The 25,507-nt window shown below is 38.2% G+C and overlaps 1 protein-coding gene across 2 annotated transcripts in view; it reads left to right on the top strand.

The window, feature by feature from the left end:
• Positions 1-12,679, top strand: part of LOC127807885 (protein AE7-like) — a 37,100-nt gene extending 24,421 nt beyond the window's left edge. For both annotated transcript variants that reach the window (XM_052346075.1, XM_052346074.1), the window contains exons 5-6: positions 11,786-11,831; positions 12,291-12,679. In XM_052346075.1, coding sequence (XP_052202035.1) covers positions 11,786-11,831; positions 12,291-12,391 — 147 coding nt within the window. In that variant the 3' untranslated portion in view covers positions 12,392-12,679. The remainder of the gene's footprint in view (positions 1-11,785; positions 11,832-12,290) is intronic.
• The last annotated feature ends 12,828 nt before the right edge of the window (positions 12,680-25,507 follow it).

The following is a 25,507-nucleotide window of genomic DNA, read 5'->3' as shown; positions in this document are numbered from 1 at the left end:
AGTAGCAGATATTTATTGATATAAATGTAATAATCCTGCTTCCTAAATGAACATTTCTGGACTTATGCGGGGTCGAGACCAAGGACTTCTTTCTTGCTTCGTTATGATAGGGAGAGCGTGTTTGTTTCTTGTGGATTGGTCCTATTGGGGGTTGTTTTGTTTAGTACCTTCATTACTGAACATTATAGGAGTTGAGGAGAAAACAAAAGTTTGCTTCTGCGAGAAACTAAGTGCTTGTTTGAGAGAGTTGTCTACTTTTAGTTTTGTTTTCAATTTTTTCATACCTCTTAATATGATCGCTCAACCCTCAAAACACACCCGAACAATCTCTTACTCTTGAAAAACAAAAGTAAAACAGAAACCACACAAGAATTTAACTAAGAATAGGAGAGAACACAAAAGGATTTATCTTGGTTCAGTCTCAAATGAGACCTACATCTAGATTGGCTTTACCCTTAGCTTTCTCCACTATCTTTGAGTAATGATACACGATTACATGTGCCCTGAACACCCAACTCACTCACAACCCATAAACTTGGAAGCTATATAGAGTTGAAACCGAAAGAAATATCCTCTTTCACACATAGCACAAACTCGCACAAGATAGAATGAATACATGATGAAAGCTCTCTCAAAGCCTACCTCCCGACCCCTATTTATAGGCTATAGAAGTGGGAGTAACCACCTGACCGACTGCCCCCAAATAGTAGTTAAAACAAATCCGATCAACCTTCTAGAAACATGCCTTTCTAGAAGAATTTATACAAAAACTAAACCTTAACATCTCTCTTACATTACAAACCCTAATCTAATACAAATGCCTTTTAACAATTTTCTATTAAAAAAATGAAAACTGATATATTGTTTGATAGCGCTGTTATTTTTCAAAATTTTAAAAAATAAAAACTGAAAATGTGTTTGGTATAAAAAAATTTATCAATTTGAGAATGAGTAATAAGTTGAATAATAGACAATAGCTGAATATTGGTTTGTTAGTGAGAAATAAAGATGTCAAATAGATCAAGTTGCATGCGATTGCTTAGCTTGATCACTGGAAACGATAATTCTATGGGATTTACAACATTAATTCTAATAGCAACTATCTTAGAAGTTAAAACATGATTAGCTTACAATCATTTTGTAGCCATTATGTGGTTAAAAGAATAAAAATTGATTCAAATGTATAACATATATTGATTTTAATTTTAAGGTAAAAGTTATTTTAAAGTTATAAAATATATCATAGTTTAAAAATAATAAAATAAAATGAGTTTTCAGTCAAGGTTCACAAGCTATTGGATTGCCTTAACCAGCAAGCTACGAGTTGATTCAAGTTGGGTTAAGCCAGTTCATTTGACATCTCTAGTGAGAAGCAAGTAGGTGGTGGTTGTTAAGTATTGTTGTAATCACTTGTATTAGATTAGCTTTGGGTTATCTCGGGAGGGTTTTATGCTGTTAGCATTTGTGTATCACTTGTGTTATTCTAGAAGGATTGTTTCTAGAAGGGTTAGTTAGCAGTTTTTAAATCCGGTTAGTTGGTTAAACTACCGGTTTCTAGATAGCTTTCTGTTTTACCACCTCTATGTAGTATAAATAGAGGTCGGGTGTGAGGTTTTCCAGAGAGCATTATACTGTTTTGGGATGAGAAGGTGAGAGGAGTATGCGTAGGTTCTACTTGAGTATTAAGAGGGTATATCTTTGTATTCTTGGGTAGGGAAACTCTCAGCAATTCTGGGTATAAGGCTGATGAGGTTATTGGTGCATGTAATCCTTGGAGTTTCATTCAAGATAGTGGAGATAAAGTGCCTCGGACAGTCTGGATGTAGGTCTTGTTGAAAGACCGAACCAAGATAAATGTTTTGGTGTTCTTGATTCTCATTTTGTGTTCGTATTTTCTGTGTTTCATTAATTCCTGTGTGCATCAAGAGTTGAGTGATTCTGAGAGAGAGATTTGTTGTGAGTGCAAGTGTCATTGAGAGAAAGAGAGTTGTGACATTATTCCAACAAGTATAAATGTGAGTAAAACAATAAATGAAATTGAAAAGTAAAAACAAAAATACAAAATGAACACAATGAGAACAAAAAACTGAAAACGAAAGTGCAATCAAATGGGCTCTAAGAACGTGTTTGATAGGTCTTCCAATTTTTTGCTTTTACTTTTTCTGTGTTCATTTTTTGTTTTCAGTTGGAAAAACCAAAAAGGTGATACGTTTCTTATGACCTTGGCTTGTTTCAAGTTTTGCATTTGATTTTTGTCACATGCAGTGACTTATTCTCTGTTATTTTTAAAATTTTTCCTTAATGCTATAATTATTATTTCCTTTGTTATTGTTATTGCGTATTGTAGTTTGTTGCTTTAATTTCCAACTATAATAGTTTGTTACTAGGAGAATATTCTAGGGAGAGCCCACATGTATGGGCTAGAATAGGACAAAACTAATTGTTATAACCACTTGTAAGGGGGAATCTGCTATGGCAGCACCCATGCTAGGAGGTATGTATATCCCTCCTAGACCCTCTAGGAAGGATCATCGAGAATTATCACTGAAATTCAATCTCTCTCTCTCTCCTTCCCTCCCTCTCTCTTTCTATCTCTCTGTTCTTTCTTCCCTCTGTTCTGCCTAGCTTTTTGTCTTTCCTACTGCTATTCACCGATTTACATTAAGTCAATAAGATAGCCATTGTTACTAGTAGTGACAATTTGGTATCAGAGCCATAGTCTTGGTCGGAGTTAGTAGAGAATTCTTCTATGGCGGAAGGTACCCACATGAAGAACTTCGAGTTGCAGTTGTAGCAGTTTAGCTCGACAGTGACCGAATTCCAAAGCCGCGTAGATCAACTAGAGCTGGGTTTGAAATGCAATCATGAGGCGATCATGGCAATGGATCGCAAGATGGAGAATTCGATAGGGGGGCTAGAGAGAAAACTCGATGGTGCTCTGTCTCCAATGTGGGAGGACAATGTGTAAATGAGAGCAGAGTTGGGAGACCAACTCCAACAATTTATGGTGATGCTCACTCGCTAAAACACGGTAAGAGTGGCTCCTAATTTCCCTTCTAAAGATAGAATAAAACCCTTAATAATAGAAAATAGGAGAGACAAAGTAGTGGGAAATAATGGAATTGAGATTGAACCGGAGGAAGATATAGGGAATATGATGGAAGGTGGATAAGAAGGACCGAATCATCCATAGCAACTGGGGTTTCCAATGCCTCGGCTGGTGATTCCGGTGTTTGATGGGAATAACCCCTGATGGTGGGTAAGGAAGTGTGGGTGCATGTTTGATTAGTATAATGTACCTGAAGGGAGAAGAGTAGCCCTGGCTTCAGCCTACTTTGATGACTTGGTAGACGCTTGGTACCAGGGGTGGACTAGGGTTAGGGATAATCCTACATGGGGGGAGTTCACTGATAGGCTGTGTGAGAGATTTGGAGAGAGGAGCATGCCAGACATTATTGAGGAGTTTAATAAATTAAAACAAAGTGGGAGAGGTGAATACCTACTTGAGGAGGTTTGAGGAGCTGAGATCATTAATGATCAACAACAATCCCCACCTCTCAGAAGCTTATTTTGTGTGTAGTTTTTTGAGTGGGCTCAACGATGATTTAAGGCCTATGGTGAAGATGATTAGGCTATGGACAGTGGAGCAAGCGATAGAGAGTGCACGTTTGCAAGAGATGGTGGTGGAGGCCTTGATGAGGAAGCAGAGGCAACAACACAAGGTTGTAACCGGGGGTGCGTCTCTTCAAGGGGAAAAGGGACATAACTATGATTGGGGTAGAGGCAATCAGGGTGTCAAGAATTCAGGGGGACTCGGTTCTGGGGGAAAATACAATGAGCCGAGGAGGCAGTCTGGGCTATGTTTTAGGTGCGGGGATAAGGATTATCTTGGGCACCAGTGTGTCTAGCTGTTGTTGTTAGAGGGATACTCTAGGGAAAGGCTAGAAGAAGAAGAAGAAGAAGAAGGAGAAAGAAAAGAAGATGAGGAGTTCAGAGAAAGGGATAAGGGTGAAATCTCACTGCATGCACTGAAGGGGGTGACCAATAATAAGATAATTAATGTAGAGGGGCAAGTAAAGGACGATAGTTTATTGATCTTAATTGATAGTGGAAGCATGCATAGCTTCCTAGATGAAGGTTCTGCTAGAAGATTGAAGTGTCCACTTAAGGGAACTCAACCCCTAAGTGTGACTATGGCCAATGGGAATAGGGTGATCAGTGAGTCAATCTGTCCAGGATTTAATTGGGAGATGCAAGGTGAGAAGTTTGAAGCAGACTTGACGCAGCGTGTAGCGTGTGTGAAAAAACATTCCAAAATAAACTCTTGAAAGAACAAACTTTAATGACCGAAGCTTAGCTTTCAAGAAGACGCAAAAACAAAACTGTTTTGTTAAGAAAATTCAAATAGCTTGCTGAAATTTGATTGAGAAAAACTTGATTACAAACTCTAGATCCTAGGCATATTTATAGGGTTTGGCTAATCCAAATCCATCTAATATTTGTAAACAAAATCCAAGTAGAATCCTAATAGAAATAAATCCTAATCAAATCTGAAATAGAATCCTAAATCAAGTAGAAACTTGAAGTAGAATCCTAAAACATATGAAGTATTAAAATACTGTTTTGGTGCTACTGTTCTGGCATGGTCGGCTCGGCCTTGGCTTGGGCTAGGTCTTGATCAGTATCCGCATCATTCACCTCCACTTGAGAAGAATTCGTCCTCGAATTATAATCCGGGTATGATAACTCAACATCTGACAAATACAAAGAATGATCGGCAACATTGAATATTTTGGAAATACCCATATGATTTGGCAAATCCACAACATAAGCATTATCATTGATATTTTTTGTAATCTTGTAAGGACCATATTTCTTTGACTTGAGCTTGTTCTGCTTCCTTGCTGGAATCCGTTCATTCTTCAAGAATATCATGACTTCATCTCTAATCGCAAATACCTTGTGCTTTCTATGTTTTTTAGTTGTCGCCTTGTACTTTTTATTTGTGCAACTTTTACTTGACATCTTTTTGAACTGTTTGAACTTTTCTGCTAAGGGAACATAAGCAATGACATTTCTTCCCCTCTTAGCCCTATCTTCATTGGCATAGGTCTAACCATCACCGTGTTTGTTGCCATCTGCCTCCACTGTATTATTACTGTTAGATTGAGGACGTTGAACATTCCATCTTGAGTGCTTTTCTAATCTTGTAAATTTTATCACAGGTCCTTTCATCAGCTTTCTTGATTTTGACTTCTCAATAGCTTCCGAATTCATCTGTAGATTTTTCTTGCCTGGAGAAGCATTCTTTTGCAACTGTTTCGAATAGAGGCTTATTCCATGACTACTAGCAGTCACTCCATCACTTTAAATATTGATGCTTGAATCCTCCTTTGATCTAAGCACTTGATCAAGTATAATAGCAGCTGCTACATCATTCTTAGTTTCGGAATCTAATTTTAGATTAATATCGAAAGCAATTGCGCTACCCAAGTTAACTAACCTGGGAGATCCAACACCCCTATTCACAAAGAGACCCCTGTGACCATCTTGCTTTTTGCAATCGCAAAGGTGAATATGTTTCTATTACCTTCGATTCAATCATGCCAGAGCCTAAATAAACTATAGAAGAATCTGCTATCATGGCCTCCATCTCCTTTACAGTCGCAAGCCAATCAGAAGAAACACCGCCTTCCTTGGATTGCGAAGCAATGCTTGAGCCCTCGGAACTAAGAAATACCCTAGTATGAGTCGACAATCTTGGAGTTTCTATCATGTTAGCATAATAAATCGGACCTGAGTTTGCAAACGTTGAGGTTGCTGGGACAACATAATGTTTGAGATCAAGATCCAAACTCATCGAAAAACCATTCTTTAGTTTATACTCATCGTTTCCCCAGTGGTTGTGTTGCTGCGCATTCCTCTTAACCTTTTTACTACCAGGGTTGGCTATCATACGACCAAGATCATCTTCATCGTTGCTATCATCCATCATTGGTTTTCTAGGATTAACAAGGATAGGATTAATGATTGGTCTTCCCGGTTTAATGTAGCTGGCTTGATTCACGCCATTAGTCCGGTTTCGATTATCCTTAACTCGTAAAATGCCTAATTGGTTGCGAATTCGCTCCAACAGTTGCTGCATTGTACGAGTTATTTCTCGTTGTTTTTTGATTGCTCTTCAAACCACGGGCAGCTCCTGATCACCCTCACGAGGCTAGTTGCTACCGTTACCTTCAAGATTGGCCATTTGATTGGTTGATGAACCGCTCTGATACCACCTAACGCAGTGTGTGTGTGAAAAAATACACCAAAATAAGCCCTTGAAAGAACAAACTTCAATGGCCGAAGTTTGGCTTTTATGAAGACGCAAAAACAAAACTGTTTTGCTAAAAAAACTCAAATAGGTTGCTGAAATTTGATTGAGAAAAATTTGATTACAAACTCTAGATCCTAGGCATATTTATAGTGTTTGGCTAATCCAAATTCATCTAATATTTGTAAACAAAATCCAACTAGAATCCTAATAGAAATAAATTCTAATTAAACATGAAATAGAATCCTAAATCAAGTAGAAACTTGAAGTAGAATTCTAAAACTTATGAAGTATTAAAATACTGTTCTGGTGCTATTATTCCGGCATGGTCGGCTCGGACTTGGCTTGGGCCGGGTCTTGATTAGTGTCCGCATCAAGACTTGAGGCTGCTGCAATTAGGGGGTTGTGACGTGGTATTGGGGGTTGACTGGATGGAGGTGTCCTTTGACAAAGGGGGAAAAAGAATGACTCTCATAGGGGGGAAATAATTTGGGGCTTGTAGAATGATAACAGGGAAGAGGCTCCACTGAGTGTTCAAAAACAAGTGCTGCCAGCTGACCCAATTGTTCTCCATTGTGGCAACAAAAGAAAGGGTCGAGAAAAGATTATATGGAGAATTGCACATGACGGTTAGCAATCAGCAAGGTGAGCTTGACTAGGTACACCCTCAAACCTTATTGATAAATTGCTGCTAGAATTTAAGGACTTATTTGCCGAACCTGTTACTTTACCCCCTACTCGAACCTTGGACCATTTAATTAACCTCAAACCCAATACTGAACCAGTAAACACCAGGTCTTACCATTACTCCCCAATCTAGAAAACAAAAATTGAGAAAATGGTGAAGGAAATGCTAAAGCAATCCTTTATAAGACCTAGCTAGAGCCCATTTGCTTCACCAGTCCTTCTTGTAAAAAAGAAAGACGGATCTTGGCCTTTTTGTGTGGATTACCGCTAATTAAATGTCTTGACCATCAAAGACAAGTACCCCATACCCCTTGTAGAAGACCTAATGGATGAGTTGCATAATGCCAAATTTTTCTCAAAGCTTGACCTTCGTTTGGGATACCACCAAATAAAAATGAACCATAATGATGTCCACAAAACGGCCTTTAGAACCCATCATGGACATTTTGAGTTCTTGGTGATGTCATTTGGGCTCACCAATGCACCATCCACTTTTCAATCCCTAATGAACCAAATCTTTGAACCTTACCCAAGAAAATTCATACTTGTATTTTTTGATGACATCCTTGTCTATAGCCCAACTTTGAACCAACATCTACATCACTTGAAGATTACTCTAGAAGTCGTTAGGTCTAACCAGCTCTTCATCAAAAGGTCTAAGTGTTCCTTTGCTTAAGATCAGGTCGAGTATTTGGGTCATCTGATATTAGGAGAGGGTGTTATAACTGATCCTAGAAAGGTGGAAGCTATGTTAGCTTGGCCCAAACCCACAGTAGTGAGGGCTCTGAGGGAGTTCCTTGGCCTTACTGGATACTATCACCAGTTTGTTAGAGGGTATGGAATTATTAGTAAACCTCTAACCAACCTACCGAAGAAGGCAAATTTTAGCTGGGGGCAGGAGGCTGAAGAAGCCTTTGAAAGATTGAAGGTGGAAATGAGCAGGGTACCTTTTTTGGGTTTGCCAGACTTTAGCAAACCCTTTGTATTAGAGATAGACGCCTTTGGGGTAGGCATTGGGGCTGTACTGTTACAAGGAGGGAGGCCATTGGCATTTCTAAGTCAGGCATTAAGCCCAAGGCAGTTAGGATTGAGCATCTACGAGGAGTTCTTGGCAGTACTGATGGCTGTAGAAAAATGGTGCCATTATTTGGAAGGTGGGAGATTTATAATCAAAACAAATCATGAGATTTTGAAGTATCTGTTGCAGCAAAAATTGCTAACGCAACTTCAGAAGAAAGGGATGGGAAAATTGATGGGATTAGATTACATAATTCAGTATAGGGTAAAGAAAATGTGGCAGCTGATGCACTTTCGAGGTGCCAAGAGGAGGGAAATGTGTCAGCAATCACCATTGTAATACTTGAGTGGTGTCAAGAAGTCATAGACAACTATGAGGTGGATGAATAGGTAAAGAAGATATGGGAGAGACTAGCAATGGGATCTAAGGAGGTTGAGGGTTACACTAAGTGAAGGGATGATAAGGTTTAATGGCCAGATTGTTATTTGCAGCAGTGGGAACCTCAAGAGAAAGATTCTGCGGTCCTTGCATGAATCTCCTGTAGGAGGACATTCGGGAATCCAAAATACTTACCTTAGGGTAAGACAGTTGTTTCATTGGCCCAAGCTAAATGTTGATGTTAAGGAGTTTGTTTTGACCTGCGACACCTACAAGAGGTGTAAACATGAAAATGTGGCCTACCCCAGTCTCCTTCAACCCTTTCCTATACCTGACCAAGCCTGGACTAGTGTGTCAATGGACTTTATTGAAGGGTTGCCTAAATCTGAAGGGAAGGATATTATGCTAGTTATGGTTGACAGATTATCTAAATTTGCCCACTTCATAGGGTTGGCTCACCCTTACTCAGCGCAAGAGGTGGCAAGGGCATTCATGGATTGGGTAGTGGCGTTGCATGGGGTCCCAAACACCATTGTATCAGATTGTGATAAGATCTTCATGAATGTGTTTTGGCAGGAATTGATGAAGTCTATGGGAACTAAGCTTAATATGTCTACAGCCTATTATCCTCAATCGGATGGGCAAACTGAAAGGGTCAATCAAAGCTTGGAGAGGTGTGTATGCATTCTACAACCTAAGAGCTAGCACCGGTGGTTAGCATTGGCCTAGTGGTGGTATAACTCTAACCACCACACATCCCTAAAAATGTCATCCTTTGAGGCCAACTACGGTTACAAACCTCCCATCCTACCAGCTTTAGAGGGACATGCCACAGCTGTTGCTGTTGAGGAGTATATGCAGCAGAGGAGGGTGGTACTACAACAACTTAAAGCAAGAATTGGGCTCAGCCCAAAATAGGATGAAGCAATATCCAGACAAGAAGAGGAGTGAGAGGGAATTGGAAGTTGGAGAGAAGGTGTATTTATGGTTGAGGTACCCCCACTTGAAATCCCTCACCCAAGGGAAGAGGAGTGAGAGGGAATTGGAAGTTGGAGAGAAGGTGTATTTATGGTTGAGGTACCCCCACTTGAAATCCCTCACCCAAGGGCTGGTGTCCAAACACAGTCCCAAGTATTTTGGGCCATTTCCCATAGTGGCCCGAGTAGGGAAAGTGGCCTACTGTCTACAACTCCCCGAGGAATCCTAGATTCCTTGTCTCCCTATTGAAGAAGTCAACTGGAGTTGAGTCGGTCAACCCAGCACTGCCCACCATTCCTAAGGAGAAGGAAAATTTGGAGGAGTTGGAAGCCATTATGGACAAAAGGGTGATCTTCAACCAAGGGGTACCCCTCATCCAAGTGCCGGTGAAATGGCAACAAGGAGACACGGGAAGCAACACTTGGGAATACCTGCCAAGTCTTCTCCAGTGATTTCCCAAGGCTACTAGCCTCCTTAGCATTTCTTGAGAACAAGAAATGATTTAAGGGGGAGGGAACTGTCACGTGCGATGACTTATTCTTTGATATTTTCAAAATTTTTCCTTAATGCTGTAATTGTTATTTCCTTTATTATTGTTATTGCTTATTGTAGTTTGTTGCCTTAATTTCCAGCTGTAATAGTTTGTTACTAGAAAAATATTCTAGGGAGGGCCCACGTGTATGGGTTAGAATAGGACAAAACCGGTTGTTATAACCGCTTGTAAGGGGGAATCTGCTATGGCAGCACCCATGCTAGGAGGTATATATATTCCTCCTAGACCTTCTAGGAAGGATCATCGAGAATTCTCACTGAAATTCAATATCTCTCTCTCTCTTTCTATCTCTCTGTTTCTCTATGTTCTTTCTTTCCTTTGTTCTGCCTAGCTTTTTCTCTCTTCTGCTGCTATTCACCGATTTACACTAAGTAAGATAGCCATTGTCACTAGCTGGGACAATTTTCCCCCTTTTTTGTTTCAAATCTTCTTCTTCTTCGCTCTCCATTGCTAGTGGAGTCCCCAGCAAATCCATGATTCTTCTTTCTTTTCTTTCCCTTTCTCCTTTCTATCATCGATGGGGCTGTTAGACTCCAAAGACTCCTATCTGTGAGTCCCCAGATATTCTGACAACTCCCTCCAGCAACAAAGGCCGCCTGTAGTGGGGAAGGGTCAAAAATTAAAATGAAAAAAATGTGGAAACACCTTTTTAGCTTTCCTATTTTTCCAAAAGTTTTCAAAATTTTTTAAAACAAGCAATCAAATCCCATTTCTTGTTTTCATTTCCAAAATAATAAAACAAAAACATAAACTTAAAATGGAATCCTACCAAACGAGCCCCAACCTTTTCAGTAGTTTTTTTTTTTCTTCTTTTTTCTTTTTTTCAGATTTGACATGATAGGGATACATATTTAATTAATACTAAAATTGTAGATATTACAATTTGAGTTGTTGGACAGCTATAAGATCATTTTTGTTGATGTTTTATGGCTAGCTTGTTAGGTTGTTAAATACCAAAATGTGCAGAATAAAAAAAGACAAAATAAAAAATGAGATTATATGTAATAAGGTTAGAATTATGTCTATTGAAGATAGTAAGTGGGATTGCTATTAAAACGATTTAGACATGTGAGAAGAGGATAGAAGACGGTAGATGCGTGTGATGAGTTGATGAAATGGAGGAAGTTTGTTGTAAAAGAGGGAGAAAAGGGCTAAAAAATACTTGTTAGGGAACGCTTCAACATGCATATAATCGTTTACAAGAGGATATACCCATAGATAGAAATATAGAATTCATATAGCTGACTTCACCTAATCATATGTACAAGTTGAGAGTGTTCACAGAGCTTGTTTGGGCCAAGTATTCTATTGGTTACAAGACACTCCCATTATTGTTGTTGAAAAGTTAAGAAATGTTCATTAAATAAAATGTATCTCAAATGTACCTCCAATTTTACTGTGACCAGAAATGTGGCTCAGAGCATGTTTTACCCAAAAATTTGGAACCGTTGTTTTGAGACCCATTGTACCTGATTGTGTCAAGGCTTTGATATGAGTATGGATCTGAGCTTCTGTTTGGAATTTCTCTCGTAAGCAGCAGTGGTGAAGTCACTTTCATGTTTATTGTTAAATATTGGCTTTTTTTTGACAGATGTCGCAATAATTGATAAATATCAGATTCCTTTTGTTGAGGATTGTATTTCATGAAGTATATCATTGGTAGTTCTATTATCTGGCGGCAAGTCTCTGGAACTGCAATTTTACTTTTTGAGTGGCTGACTTAAGTGTCATCGACATCAATGCTTTGCTTCAGTTGGAATATCATCAATTTATGGTTTTATTGGATAAAAAGCCTTCAATTTTAGGTTGTCTCACATGTTTGCTTTTTCCATGGTATCTCTTGCTATTCCTCTAGGTGGATATCAGGGTGGCTCCTGGGTCTCATGCAACTGAAGCTGCAGGTCTCTCTCTCTCTCTCTCTCTCACACACACACACACACACACACACACACACACACACGCACGCACACACACATAAAATATTTCGTGTTTCCATGACTTAAGGTAAAACATCCCCATTTATGAAAAGCATATTGTGCCCATTGTGATCTGGCAAGTGACCATGCACTCCTTGCGAGAACACCTTTAACTGAATTGGATTTTCCTTGAGCTTCTTCAAACTTCTAACACTGAGAAGTGGCAGTTCTGGTTAGTGTTTCCTGAAGAAAAATGATTTGTAGGCCGACCAAAACTGGCTGTCCTTTCCTTAATGGAGTCCCTACAAAACCAACAGCATCTAGTTGATGGAATTAATACAATGTGGTTGAAATTGGCGAGATTATCATTTTACATCGTAACTCAAATTATCATAAAAAGAAGATAAATGACATTTGTTTTTGCTGCTGTCTGTCTGTTGACAGTTAATAAACAGTTGAATGACAAAGAGCGGGTTGCAGCTGCGTTGGAAAATCCTAACCTTGTAGATATGGTTGATGAATGCCTGGCTCCGTCCTGTGCCTGAAAGAGAGCTAAAGCATATTTTTTCTGTTTGTAGACATCAGCAGCGACACACGGTGTCGGTGGTCGGTCACCCACCCAGTCGTCACTTTATGACCGTGATATAATACCCTTTGTAGCTTTATTTCTTTTTTGGTTAACCTAAATTGTTTGTCAGAAGAATAATGGGTTAATTAAGCACGTGATCCTTGTAATGTGGTCATCATTCCATTTATTACATATATATTTCTTTGTGATATTCAATTCTTTAGTTATAGTAAAGATTATACCTGAGTAATCTTTTTTGGATCAATTTAATTATAACTTCAATCTCTGCTTTTTTTTTGGTTTCTTTTTGTTTCAAGATTTTGGAGTTTTGAGGGTCCTATTATATATACATATATATATATATATATGATAGCTGATCATGAATCTTGTTGCGTGTTGAACTAAAAATACGTGTTCATATGTATTCTTGTTATTGTTCCCACACACATCATTCCCTGCTTGCTCGGTCATGGTTGTGGTTTACCTTATTACTTCCTGGGTTTTGTTGATCCACACATTCATTCATGCACTCTAATGAGTCTCGTCTCCCTTTGCATGTTATTTGTTACTTACATCGTCGCCAGCCACATCAATTTCACAATCACATTCTATTTTAAAACAGACAGCAGATAGTTGAGTTTAGCCTGCCTTGCTACCATCACATTTCCCCATAAATATAAATTATGTAGTCTTTATCCAACCAAACCAATCGCAATCATTACAATCATTCATGTTCTTGTAGAAAGTGAAGACAACCCAATAATGCCAACCCTTATTTTATAATCAAATTCAGATTATTTTATTGAAGAATTTAATTTGATGGGAATATTATTGTCTCTGAGAAAAAAAAAAAAGAAAAGAAAAATTGCAAATCCACCGACAAGCGTCCTTGTCGTTGCTGTGGCCCATAATTGAAGTTCTCTCAAGTCAATCATTAGATAAAAGTTTAATCTACATTGCCCAAGGGACTTATCGCAGGGCTTACCAAATGGTGTCAAAAAGATCAAAGTGCTCTCTCCCAAAATATAAATTTGCAAGGGATGCCACTGCTTTCGCTCTCCTCTCTCTCCCTTCCCATGCCTGCGATGTGATCGTCGAGCGCTATGGCCTTCGCCTCGTTGCCTCGCTACCATCGTCTCGTCGACCGTCGGAGGATGCAACGATTGTCGGTTAGGCAACGAGGCGAAGGCAGCAACGTTTGGCGGTCGCATCACTACCGTGGGAAGGGAAAGAGGAGAAAGGCAAAAGTAGTGGCATCCCTTGCAAATTTGTATTTTGGGTCAGGGCATTTTGATTTTTTTGACCCCATTCGGTAAGCCCCTCGGGCAATGTAGCACGATTCTTAGAGAAGACTTAAAAAATAAAAGTGTTGTGAAAGTAAAGGTATAGTACACAGTAAAGCAAGGACGGAAGACCCCATTGCTTACCATTTGGTTTCGGTTTCAACTGTTGCTTTTATCCTCGCGACATTATTTTGAACTCCACCTTATGCTGGTGCATTCTTCAAACACTATAACTATCCAAATAGGAGGGAAAACCAGCACAAATGCCATTTCTATCAATGTGAAGAAGTAATAGTGTCTTTGCAACATTGCCACATAGCCTTAATGTGCAATGGAGATCAAACCAAACCTTCAATTGCCCATTTGCGCCTCCGCCTTCTCTTCTTGACAAAACAAGCACCGCATATTTAGAGTGCACTAAGGCGGGATGGTGACGCTAGGCGACCAAGTCCACGCCATACTGAGATCCCAATCTCACCACCCAATTTCTTGTTCTTATAAAAGAGTAGGCCTTGTAAAGATCAGGGAATGTTTCTCTCTTGGATGCCATGTACTTCCATAATTCTTCTGAATTTTTGGGGTTGTGATAATGGGGTGCCATTGTCACAACCCAAAAGGATAAGCAGTGGTTCTGGCTGGACCATCTGATCCATTGGCCCATAGGCCTATAGCTTGGCACCGAGCTTGGCCCTCAGACCAGATCTCAGCCTAAGAAGCTTGAATAATCTTTCTATCTAAGCCGAGATCTTTGCTCTGGTAACAGATCTTATCAACTCTGAGCAACTCGTATGCTGATCCTCATTAGCTCGTAATCTTCATCGAATCAGAGATCCTCGAAGATGATCCCTATCATTGTTGTGTATCTCTGTCCTCTATCCTCCCACAACGGCTGGTGACACACAGGGCACCTTTATCTTTATATAAACCAGCCTGATCGCAGGGTAAGGTATGTTATTTCCAAGCCTTACCCTCACTCTGTTATTTTGAACCCTTACTGATTTGAGCGTCGGAGTGTTTGCAGGTGTCAGCCACCCTCGTCGGACCGCGATATTCCACCGCCATTGCAATCGGTCCTTGCCAATCCTGTTGGGCTGGAAAGAACATATAGAAAATATCAATCTATTAAGAAAGAGCTAAAAAATTTTAAGAAATCTCATAAAGAAAAAAAATGAAAAAATAAAGAATGAAATAAAGAACTTAGAAGAAAAATCACAAGATTTAAAGAATGAAGATAAAAATAAGGTAGATGACCAATTAATTAAAATTCAAGAAGAAAACAAATTCCTAAAAACTCAAAATAACAAATTATTAGTAGAAAAAAATGTCATTGAAAGAACCCTTGCCACATTGATTTCAAGGAAGAATTCAAGACTCAAACCAAGGCGCAAAACACCTAAGAAAGAGTGGAAACAACCTAGTTGGAAACCCTAACCTAGGAAGAGTAGTCAAGTACAAATGTGGATATCCAAAGCGATAGTCCAAACTATGAAGACTTTGGATCACAAAATTTCAAATGTTGTTAACTTACCTTATTTAAATGCATCAAGAGTAATAAAATTATTTGATCTAAATGAAACAAAATTCAAGGGACCCGTCTATAGATGGGCACCCAAATCTAAAACATGATCTTTTCAAATGTGTAAATATGCGTGAAGACCACAATGGGAAATAGATGATATATGGATAGTGGTTGCTCATGGCACATAATCGGTGAGAGAGATCTATTTTTAGATCTCACTCTCAAGGATGGAGGATCTGCCACATTTGTTAACAATACCAAAGGTAAAGTGGTTGGTATAGGTATGGTTGGCTCGCCACATTCCACTACTATTACAAATGTTCTTTTAGTAGATGGTTTAAAACATAATCTCAATATTAGCCAATTTTGTGATGATGGCTATGAGCTTAGTTTCAAACAAAGGCATAGTCTTGTTATTGATGAAAATAATTTTGTTATTATATGTGCTAATAGGCAAGGTAATGTTTACATTGCCGATATTGAGGAATTTAATGTGAAATGCCTAATAGTGAAAAATGAAAATATTCTTTTATGGCATAGAAGATTAGGTCATGTTAATGGTGCCTCACAATGTTTCAGTATATTTAGTGCCTTATTTTATTCCTTATCTATCATGTTCATGTTTATATTATCAATGGATTATGCTTGGTTAATTTCTCTTATGAATTATGCTGTTTACATCTTTATTCTTTCCATTAACAATGTCTCTTTTGATTATGACAAAAAAGGGGAGAAGTATGAAATATCCTATGTAATTATGAGAGATTGTATGTATGAGAGTTAAGCAATCAGGTTCTTTGGTCCTTAAAATTTGTCAAAATTTTTTTATGTATTATTTATTAGGCTATCAGTATTTTTGAAAGGGGAAGCCTATAGTATAAAATTAAGGGAGACTTCAAAATATTTTTAAATAAATTAATCATGTCAAAAAACATGTTTTTGTCATGATAAAAAAGAGAGAATGTTGAGCCAACTTGCTCCACTTAACCTCTAATTAAGTTTTGATGATTAACAAAAATGATATTTTTAATAATATACAAATTATAGTCCCTAATTGTTTTCGATTAATTTGTAAAATATCTTTTCATAGTATATAATTATCAAAAGTGGTATTTTTCATTAGAACTATTCCTCAAGTAAATTTTTAAATGCATAAAAATAATTTTTCCCACAATCTGGACCAGTAAGTCGACTCTTAGAAGCCCAATGGTCATATTTTTTATCGTCACTCAATTTGTCCAGCGATGTCTTGAAGAAGTTGACTCTTGTTCAAACAAGAGTCGACTTTCAAAGCCTAACGGTCAACCATTATATAGTGCTTCCAGCAACACTTATAAATACAACAGGCTCATTTTGAAGATCAAGAATTGCACATTTTGTATATCCATAGCACCCACAAGCTCTCAAACACTCTCAAGAAAATTTTCAAACAATCCAAGGCTCTCAAAGCTTTATTGCTCATCCATCAAAGAGCCACAAGACCAGTGGAGAAAATATTTTCAAGTCTACTACAAATTTCTCCATCAAAATTGAGGTTACTGATTATTTATTTAGTTACATATCATTGCCTTGTGTATTTCTTCTTAATTGTTGATTCATTTGTATCCAAGTGTAGACAAATATTTATATTCATATAAACTTTTATTGTGGATTGTATTGGTTGTCTAGAACTATTAAAATTTATGAGTATATCTAGTTTCTAAGGTGAGTTAGGGAGAAAACTTTGGTGAGATTGGTTGCTTAGAACCGTTAAAATCTAGGAGTGTGTCTAGTTTCCAAGGTGAGCTAGGGAGAAAACCTTGGTGAGATTGGTTTAATGGAACCCTAAAGGTGGTTAGACCTTAGGAGAGTGAACTAGGTGTGTGTGGAAACATCGAACTACTATATGTTGCCTTTTACCTCATTTTATTTATTTTTGGTATATCTTGTAGCTTGTATTCATTATTAATTTCAAACTCTCATATACATATGTCAGGGCCCTAACCTCGGAAGTCCTGCTAGCATATGAGTCCGTAGCAGTGGTCTTGTCAAAATGGACACAAATGCCAACTCAAGAGACACATTCTCAAATTCCTTTCAATTCTTTTCACAATGGAAGCAAGACACAACATAATTCACAATTCTTTTACCTAACATTCAGACCCATCCGCCCAATAGGCTCAAAAGAGCAATACAATTTACCAAAAATAACATGTTCTAAAAAAATAAAACATTGTCTTTTCTAAACTCAAACAAAACAAAATGCTTTAAGAGTCTTTCAGTCAGGGTGTCCTTGTACATGTCATCTACCCATGGAGGATTGAGCTTTGCTGGACCCACCCTTGATTATCTCTTTACCCTTACTTGAAATGATGTAAAGCAAGAGTGAGTTACAAGACTCAGCAAGCATAAAGAAACAATAAGGGAGCAAGACTAAAGATAAACTCACCCTCACACCATATACAAGCCATGCCATGATTCATAACTCGACCCATCGGTCACAAACACACACCAATGCACATAAAATGAAGCAAGAGGCCCACATAAGACACATTGACACATAGGATTCTGTATGCAAACCTGTTCCCAGCCATGAATTGGCTGACACATAGCCCCATCTCGAGCTAAAGCTCCCACAAAATCACCATTGGCCAAAATTCCCATAACATCATCCTGAGCCACTGCTAATATAACATCATCTCGAGCCAACGCTTGTAAGTCATCATCTCAAGCCAATGCTTGTGGGTATACCCAACGGATAAGTCTGCGATGTGCGTCAGAAACCATGCAATGCAACACATAAGAAATGCACAACGGTGTAAGCATACATGTGATACAATGGCCCCCATAATCCAGGCATTAGGCCACGCTTTGCCCATGTAGTCAATCACACCTGATGCAATGCTAATGCTCCTAGTCACCCTATAATGCCCGTGTTCAAGCATACATAATAAATGATCAGCCCATAATACAATCCCAAAGCCCAACGCTACAAGTTAATGCTGAGTGATAAATATTGGTAGAGTCAATGATAGTTGCCAACCCTCAGTTGACAGAGGAAACCATCAAAAGCTTCCTCGAGTCGGTCGACAATTTCCTTTCGCAGGACCACCAAACGATTGACAACTTAGCCCAATTGATCAACAACCTCTATAGCTTACACCCTTAAATCCACATACAACACACCCAAAACACACACACGACACCTCCATACCCTTTAGGAACCTATCCTAACATGGTTAGGCATTATTCCACAAGAATATAGGGTGAATTGAAACCCCATTTGGCTTCCAAATGAAATTCCTCAAATATTCAAGGAAGACCACAAGGTTAAACATAATAAAGTGGGCAAGAATCGTGATATTAAGCTTAGGAAGAATAACCAAACAAAAGGAACTCAATGAGCAAAATTCCAGAAATTCTAGGTTTTAAGCTAATTTTCAAAGACATGTTTTAGGCTCAATACTTGGTCAAATACCACAAACAATATGTCAAAATTGAAGTTCAAGAATCTAGTTTCTAGAACAACAAATAGATTTGCAATCAAAATAACTACAAAAAGTTATTCCATGAAAACTAAAGCAAGGCAAAACTTGTAAACAATAACATTTCTAGATTTTAGGCAAGGATTAACGGGGTTGGTATGAGCTCAAATCGTAACCAAATGATTCAAGTTATATATCAAAATGAAACTTATGAAGTCTAGTTTACAAAGAAACAAAAGGATCTCAATTCAAATATAAACACAAAAAGGTATACCCCAAAGAATTCAACATGCACATTCTAGAGCTCACGGTCCTATCACAGAATGCATTCCGCGATAAGACTGCGGTAGGAAATGCTTATTGGAACTCACGATTTCGTCGCAGCATGCATGTCGTAGTAAGACCACGGTACGATGCAACATGGCCATTCTTGCAAGATACACCTGTTGGTATTGGTGCCCTAATGCTAGATTTAGATGGCATCTAGTAATTGTAATAATGAGACTAATAATGTAATTCTTGCATATATAGTAAAATGTATTTTCATATTTTAAAGTTATATCTTCATTCACAGCTCTCCAATCATTATATATGAATGAGTACCTAGATTTCTTGTTAAATGTCTTATTCTTAAGTGTTAAGAATATGTGACTAATGACCTTTTTATTAAGGATATCTTAATAATAATTCCCAATCCTTAAGACTTCTCAGAAGGGGACTATGACCAGTTAAGTACGGACAGGCACATAGGATACTACCTTTGATTAGTATGAGATGCTAATAATAAAGGATGGTGAGTCGCATGCCATCATGAGATGGACAGAGTATACATATGAGTAGATGCTAGTGGAACATCTGTTGAATGTGATGCACATGATATATCACATGGTTGAGAGGATCTATGATCTATCATAGGCTTCGATTGTGTTACTGGTCCTTAGATTGGAGGCAACACAGTTGTCTTGTATATTTTTTTTTTTACAGGTTGTCTTGTATATTGGTGTCAGAGATTTGCCATTGCTAAGAACTATTTAGTTACCGAGTGAGAGATGCATTGTGTGGTCCCTATGCAGTAGCGTATGGAGGCAGGTTGTAACACCCCACTTTCTCGGACGTGTTATAACTTAGGACAATTCTGGGATAATAAATTTTTTTCTTAAAAACTATTACTAAATCATATCATTCCTCATATCTATCTCAAAATTTCCATACATCTATCTTGAAAGAGAACCATCATAAACATCAAATGCGGAAGCTAGAATCGAACCTAACATCTTAACATTAATCATAAATCAATTCTTACATCCTCATTAACCATAAATAAGGTTATATAACACCATTCGTCAAAACGTTCAGAATTCGAAGTAGCAGAACTTAAATACATGGGCTACATAACATACATTCAATTCATCATGCACTTTGCTAAGTGCCATTTCATGCCTCATTCATCCTCGTTTTTTCTACAATCTCTATCTGGAACATTTGAATATTTCAAGGGCAAAGCCCAAGTTAGATGATGAATCATCTAAATAAGGAAACAAAACATTTAATGCACGCGTATGAATGCAATGCATATATCATCATTACTCTCATGTTTGGGTTGACCACACCCAACTATTGCCCGCCATTTTTACAGTCTCCCTGCTAGACCGAGGTGTATGGGTGCACCCTTGGCAAAGCAACAACGCTAGTCCCTAATACCAAACCCATGCAACATATGACCGTAAATCTCATCGTGCTTATATGCATATTTCATCATCAATACATGTAAATGCAATCTACATGACATATTCATATTAAGACATGACAACATGATAAATTCATTTACATAAAATCAAGTTTTTGGGGTCGAACCACTTACCTTCTAAAGCTTAACGGGCTACCTTGATACTTGCGCCTTGCCTCAAAATACGTGCATCATATCGATTTGCATGCTAACCTCAAAATTCGCATAAGTTACTTCATCTTAAGCCTCAAAGCACCCTAATCATCATATTTATTTACGGAATATATCAATACTTCAATTTCTTTATTTTTTCTCCATTTTTTTCCATTTTCCTCTCTAAAATTTCTAAATAAATACTTCTTTAACTATTTTCTCCAATCTTTTTCCACAACAATTCATAATATTCTAAGAACTTCTAAAGAAAATTCCAGAACTTATGTTGAAGCTTTGATTGTACGCAAAATAAGGTTGGTCATTTCGAAAATAGAGAAACAAAAAAGGCAAACACCAAAACTTTTTGCACAAACCTCGAGATCACTTTTTCTAGAATTTTCAAGATTTTTTGCACAATTTTCCAAACTCGCATATGCCCTCACGCGCTAACACGTGGTCTGCGCGTGATGACTAGTGCGTGCAGGCCACGTGCCGATTATCTTTTCTGGCGCCGACTATAACGCCCCACTTTTCCAAATACGCATTAACTTGAAATATAATTAAGACATCACCTACGGGCGTTATGGAAACCCTTACGAACGAAAGCATTGGATCGAACCTGCAAGCTTAACCAAAGCTAAATAAAGGGGTTTCCACTAGATTCCTTTGTATGTACAGGAAATGCAAACAACTTTCAATAAACCCAAAAGACACAACTCACTACTTGTAGTTATAACTGCAACACATGCCCAAGATAGCAAGTAAACCCTTATCATGGCAACTTTCCCATATAACACTTGAAGTGCAACAATTGAGATATTACACCAACACAACCCATGCATTTAATACAAGCTCTAGCATCCTAACTTCTATTACAATACATCACTTGGTTTACAAAGGTACATAATGAAATAAAGGCTGAAGCTGGCTGTGAAACCCAAAGCTAGCCAAGTACCATCTTTCCGCCCTTGCTCGCACCAGAACCTGGAACACCTAGCACTTCTATTAAATCTGGGACGTTGAATATCCCAGGGGTATGAAACACCCGAGTTAGATAATAACATCTAAGTGAGTGACTCAGAAAAGAAAAGTACATACGTGCAAATGCAATACTGCCATTATGAAATCCACCCCTGTGGTAGTAATACCAGGGTGTTACAATCACTCCTGCGGTCATCATAGTCACCCCTTGGCTCACCGCAAGAGCACGAGTTCTTCCATGATGGCCCAACAAATAGCCACAATCACCAACACAAACATGATATATGACAAAGTAGAAAGAATATGCATAGTCAAGGGAAAATATGACATGTAAGCCACAAAGGCATGATTTGCAAGCAACATCCACACACAAGTAAAGCAACAAACGCTCAAAGTGTCACAAACATGCAAGAATCACTCACCTCGATCGTTTTCCCTTCGATAGCACCGTTCACAGCCTGGTTTCGAGCACTAGGGGCTATTTCTGCAAAAATCATGTATTTCAGTGAACCAAACCTTAAATATTTCTACATGGTATTGTAGATAATTAAATTATAAGAATTATGGTGAAAATTTCAGGCCAAACGGAGGCTGGACGCGCCCTCACGCGCCCCCGGAAGGTTGGCCACGCGCCTCCTCCTTCCTTGTTACGGATTTTGCAACCCAAAATTAAAAATGCTACAACTTGCTCATTTTGCTCTGATTCGCTCTCCATTTGAACCTAAGGACTCTTATTTTCATGCTCTATGATTCTACAGAAAGAAAATTGGCCTACCTTTTTGATTTCCTTTCTGTTTTCGCAGTTTTCCGATCAAGTCTCCTTATCATTTCTTCTTTGCTTTTTCTTTGATTTTCTTTCTTTCCTTGCTTGCTTTCTTTCTTCTTGGCTTCACGTGGCTTAACTCCTTCCCTTTATATAGCTTTCAAATTCCAAAATCCTCAAGATTTCACTTGGCCTCCAAGTTACTCATTTTCCACCCTAGTAATCATCACAACTTTGAAATTTTTCCTATCTTCTAATGCAAGCTTCCACTTCTTCCAATCCTAGGCTCCCAACTACACTTCCAAGATAAGATTTATCATCTTCTTCCCTTGTAAGAAAATCCTAGCCAATCCTAATCTTCCAAGTTTAGACTTTTAGGATAAAAATCAATCATTACAATCATAACACTTTAAGACTTTAGGGAAAATTCTCAAACCAATCCTATCTTTCCAACACATGGCTTCTAGGATAAGGATTCATTATTGCATTCATTCCTTTTGTTGGAAACAAGCTATCCCTTTTACAAGTTGTGATATTTACACTTGGGTTCGGTTTAATGCCCTAAAACCATTCATGTTTACACTTTAATTCTAAACTTCCATTTGAAACACTTTATTGCAACATCCAACCTTTACATTAAATTATGGGGTATTACACCGACACACCGATGATGCTGGCTTCCTCCACCACCTTGCTCCCCTACTTGAGTCGATCCCAATGGCATAACTCTCAGCCTGAAAGGAACATTGGAAGGCCCTCAACGGGCCAGTCGAAGCTTTGGCCTGATGGTCCGCCTCCTTCTCCGGCCAAGCCTCGAATACCCTTCAAACCACCACTAAAATGCTTTAAATTCTTCAGAATTCATCCTTACCAACACAAGAACAAAAGCCCTCTATCACTTGGTCTCGATTCACCCCCAATTGTGCCCGATTTCGAGCTTAAATTTTGAAAATTTTTGGCCACCATTGTAACAGCCCGCCTTCTCGGACATGTTATATCTTAGGAAATTTGGTCTATATATTTTTTTTTTTTTAGTTACATTATTCCCGAAATTCCCTAAGGCCTTATCTAGTGCTTGACGAGATGTTTACACTAGAAATTAAATACAAGCGGAAGCTGAATCGAACCTGCTCATGGTAATGCATAATTTAATAATTGTACATGGCATTTAATACAAGTTAATACATAAAGCGTTTGATGATGGTACAATATACATAAATCTTAAACTAATCATATTATAACATCGTACATTTACTCGCATCTTGGTGTCTCGTGTCACTACACATCACCACTCTCTGAATCATCTCTGCAAGTCCCGGCTGGAACGTTGAATGTTCCAGGGGCGAACCCATGTTAGATGATGAATCATCTAAGTAAGAATACCAAATGCAATGCTATGAGTGTATGCAATGTCTTTCATCGTAGGTGTCAACTACACCCCTCATGCTACCTATCATTTTAGCGGCCACCTCTTCGAAGCCGGGGTGTATGGGTGCACCCTTGATAGGCCAGCGGTGTCAGTTCGTACTCCCTACGGCCTCATATAGTATCATTGTGCATGTATGCATTTCATAGTCATGCCATTGATGCAGTCTACGTGATGATTTCATATCATAGCATGCCAATATGATAAAAGCATTTTACATTTATAACTGTATTAAATTCAGGTAGCATACTTACAGCTAATTTGTCTCGAACTACGTGCCAAGTGGCTATCCCTTAATCTCCTTGCTCACAAGGATCCCTACAACATAGATTTATTTTTAGAATACCATTTGCTAGTTTTTCAGAATTTCTTCCATTTTTTCTTTTATTCCTAAGCTTTATCTCTTCCAAAATTACATAATAATTACCTAATCTTTCATTTTATTCAATTTCTTTTCACTAATATTTCTTAAATAATACTTCTAACATTCTGAAATTTTCTTGAAATTTTTTGAATTAAAATCCTATTTTTTCTTTATTTCTATAATAGAAAAATCTACATAAATAATTAATAATTTTGGCATTTCCAGAAAATTGCTTCACCAATATATCATAAACAATATTTCAAATTTAATAATTTTTTTTCAAAATTTTACTCTTTTTATTTTATTTTATTTTCTGATGGGCGCGTGCCAGCCACGCGCCTTCTTCCTACTCGCGGGCGCGTGGCTGCATGCGCCCGTCTGCTTCATCTTCTCCGGTGGCTGAACACGCTGCCGGTGATGCTGCCGCTTCAAAAAGCTTCGAACGAAGCTTCTAAACCCCCATATCCGACCCCCCGAACACCATAAAAACCTTAAATTCGAGAAAAAACATAAGAAAATACCTCGATTCGTCGTTTGAAGTCGCGGCTCCGGCGAGTTGCGCATTTTTCGGAAAGCTCGATTCCCCCTTCTTTGCTGCTTCATTAGCCACCAAATTTAACAGAAACGATGCCCACAACTTGAAGATCAAAACCCCACTCACCAGTCTCTCAAACTCTCTCCCAATCGACCGATCTAAGCCTCGAAATTTTCGAATGGATTGGGCAGTCTTGGAGCGGCTATTTATAGCCCATTTTCGACGTGCTTCGCTTCCCCATCGATGGCCACGCGTCCTAGAGGCCATACCCCGGTCATTTCAGCATTAAAAACCCTTCCTTTACCCCCAAGAAGCAACTTGCAGGTGCGGCCATGCTCTGGCCGCGCACTGCTTCTGCAAATCCGATTTTTATATATATATATATACATATATATACACAATATACATACCTGCATATATACTTATATTTACATAAATTATGATTTCCTTTAATCATATTATAATTTCATTCAATCACATTAATCTTAAATCTTACTATTTTCATTTACATATTTATACATTTATTTACATTTCACATACATACTTAAACTAATCAAATTTAATTTAAATCAAATTAATTACATAAACTTACATAAACTTAATATCATATAGACTAAATTAATTTATTCAAATATGACTTAGGGTATTACAACCATGGTTCCTTTTTAATACACCAAATCGAGCCACAAAACAACTAATTTCTCATAACCCAAGGCCACTGATGTCTCCCCTTGCCCTATTTCCTTCCAAAACCCACCAAAAGTAACCCAAAAACTTGATTTAAGCGGCCAACTTTTTGGCCAATTTCGGCCAAAAAGTTTAGCTATTTTCGACCATGCCAAGGCCGATTGTCAACCAAGATCGGTCCTAGGGCCTTGC

The sequence above is a fragment of the Diospyros lotus genome, chromosome 8, assembly GCF_014633365.1.
Source record: "Diospyros lotus cultivar Yz01 chromosome 8, ASM1463336v1, whole genome shotgun sequence".
In the NCBI taxonomy this organism is placed as follows: Eukaryota; Viridiplantae; Streptophyta; class Magnoliopsida; order Ericales; family Ebenaceae; genus Diospyros; species Diospyros lotus.
Note: the sequence above shows the minus strand (reverse complement) of the source record. Positions and strands in the feature narration are given on the sequence as shown.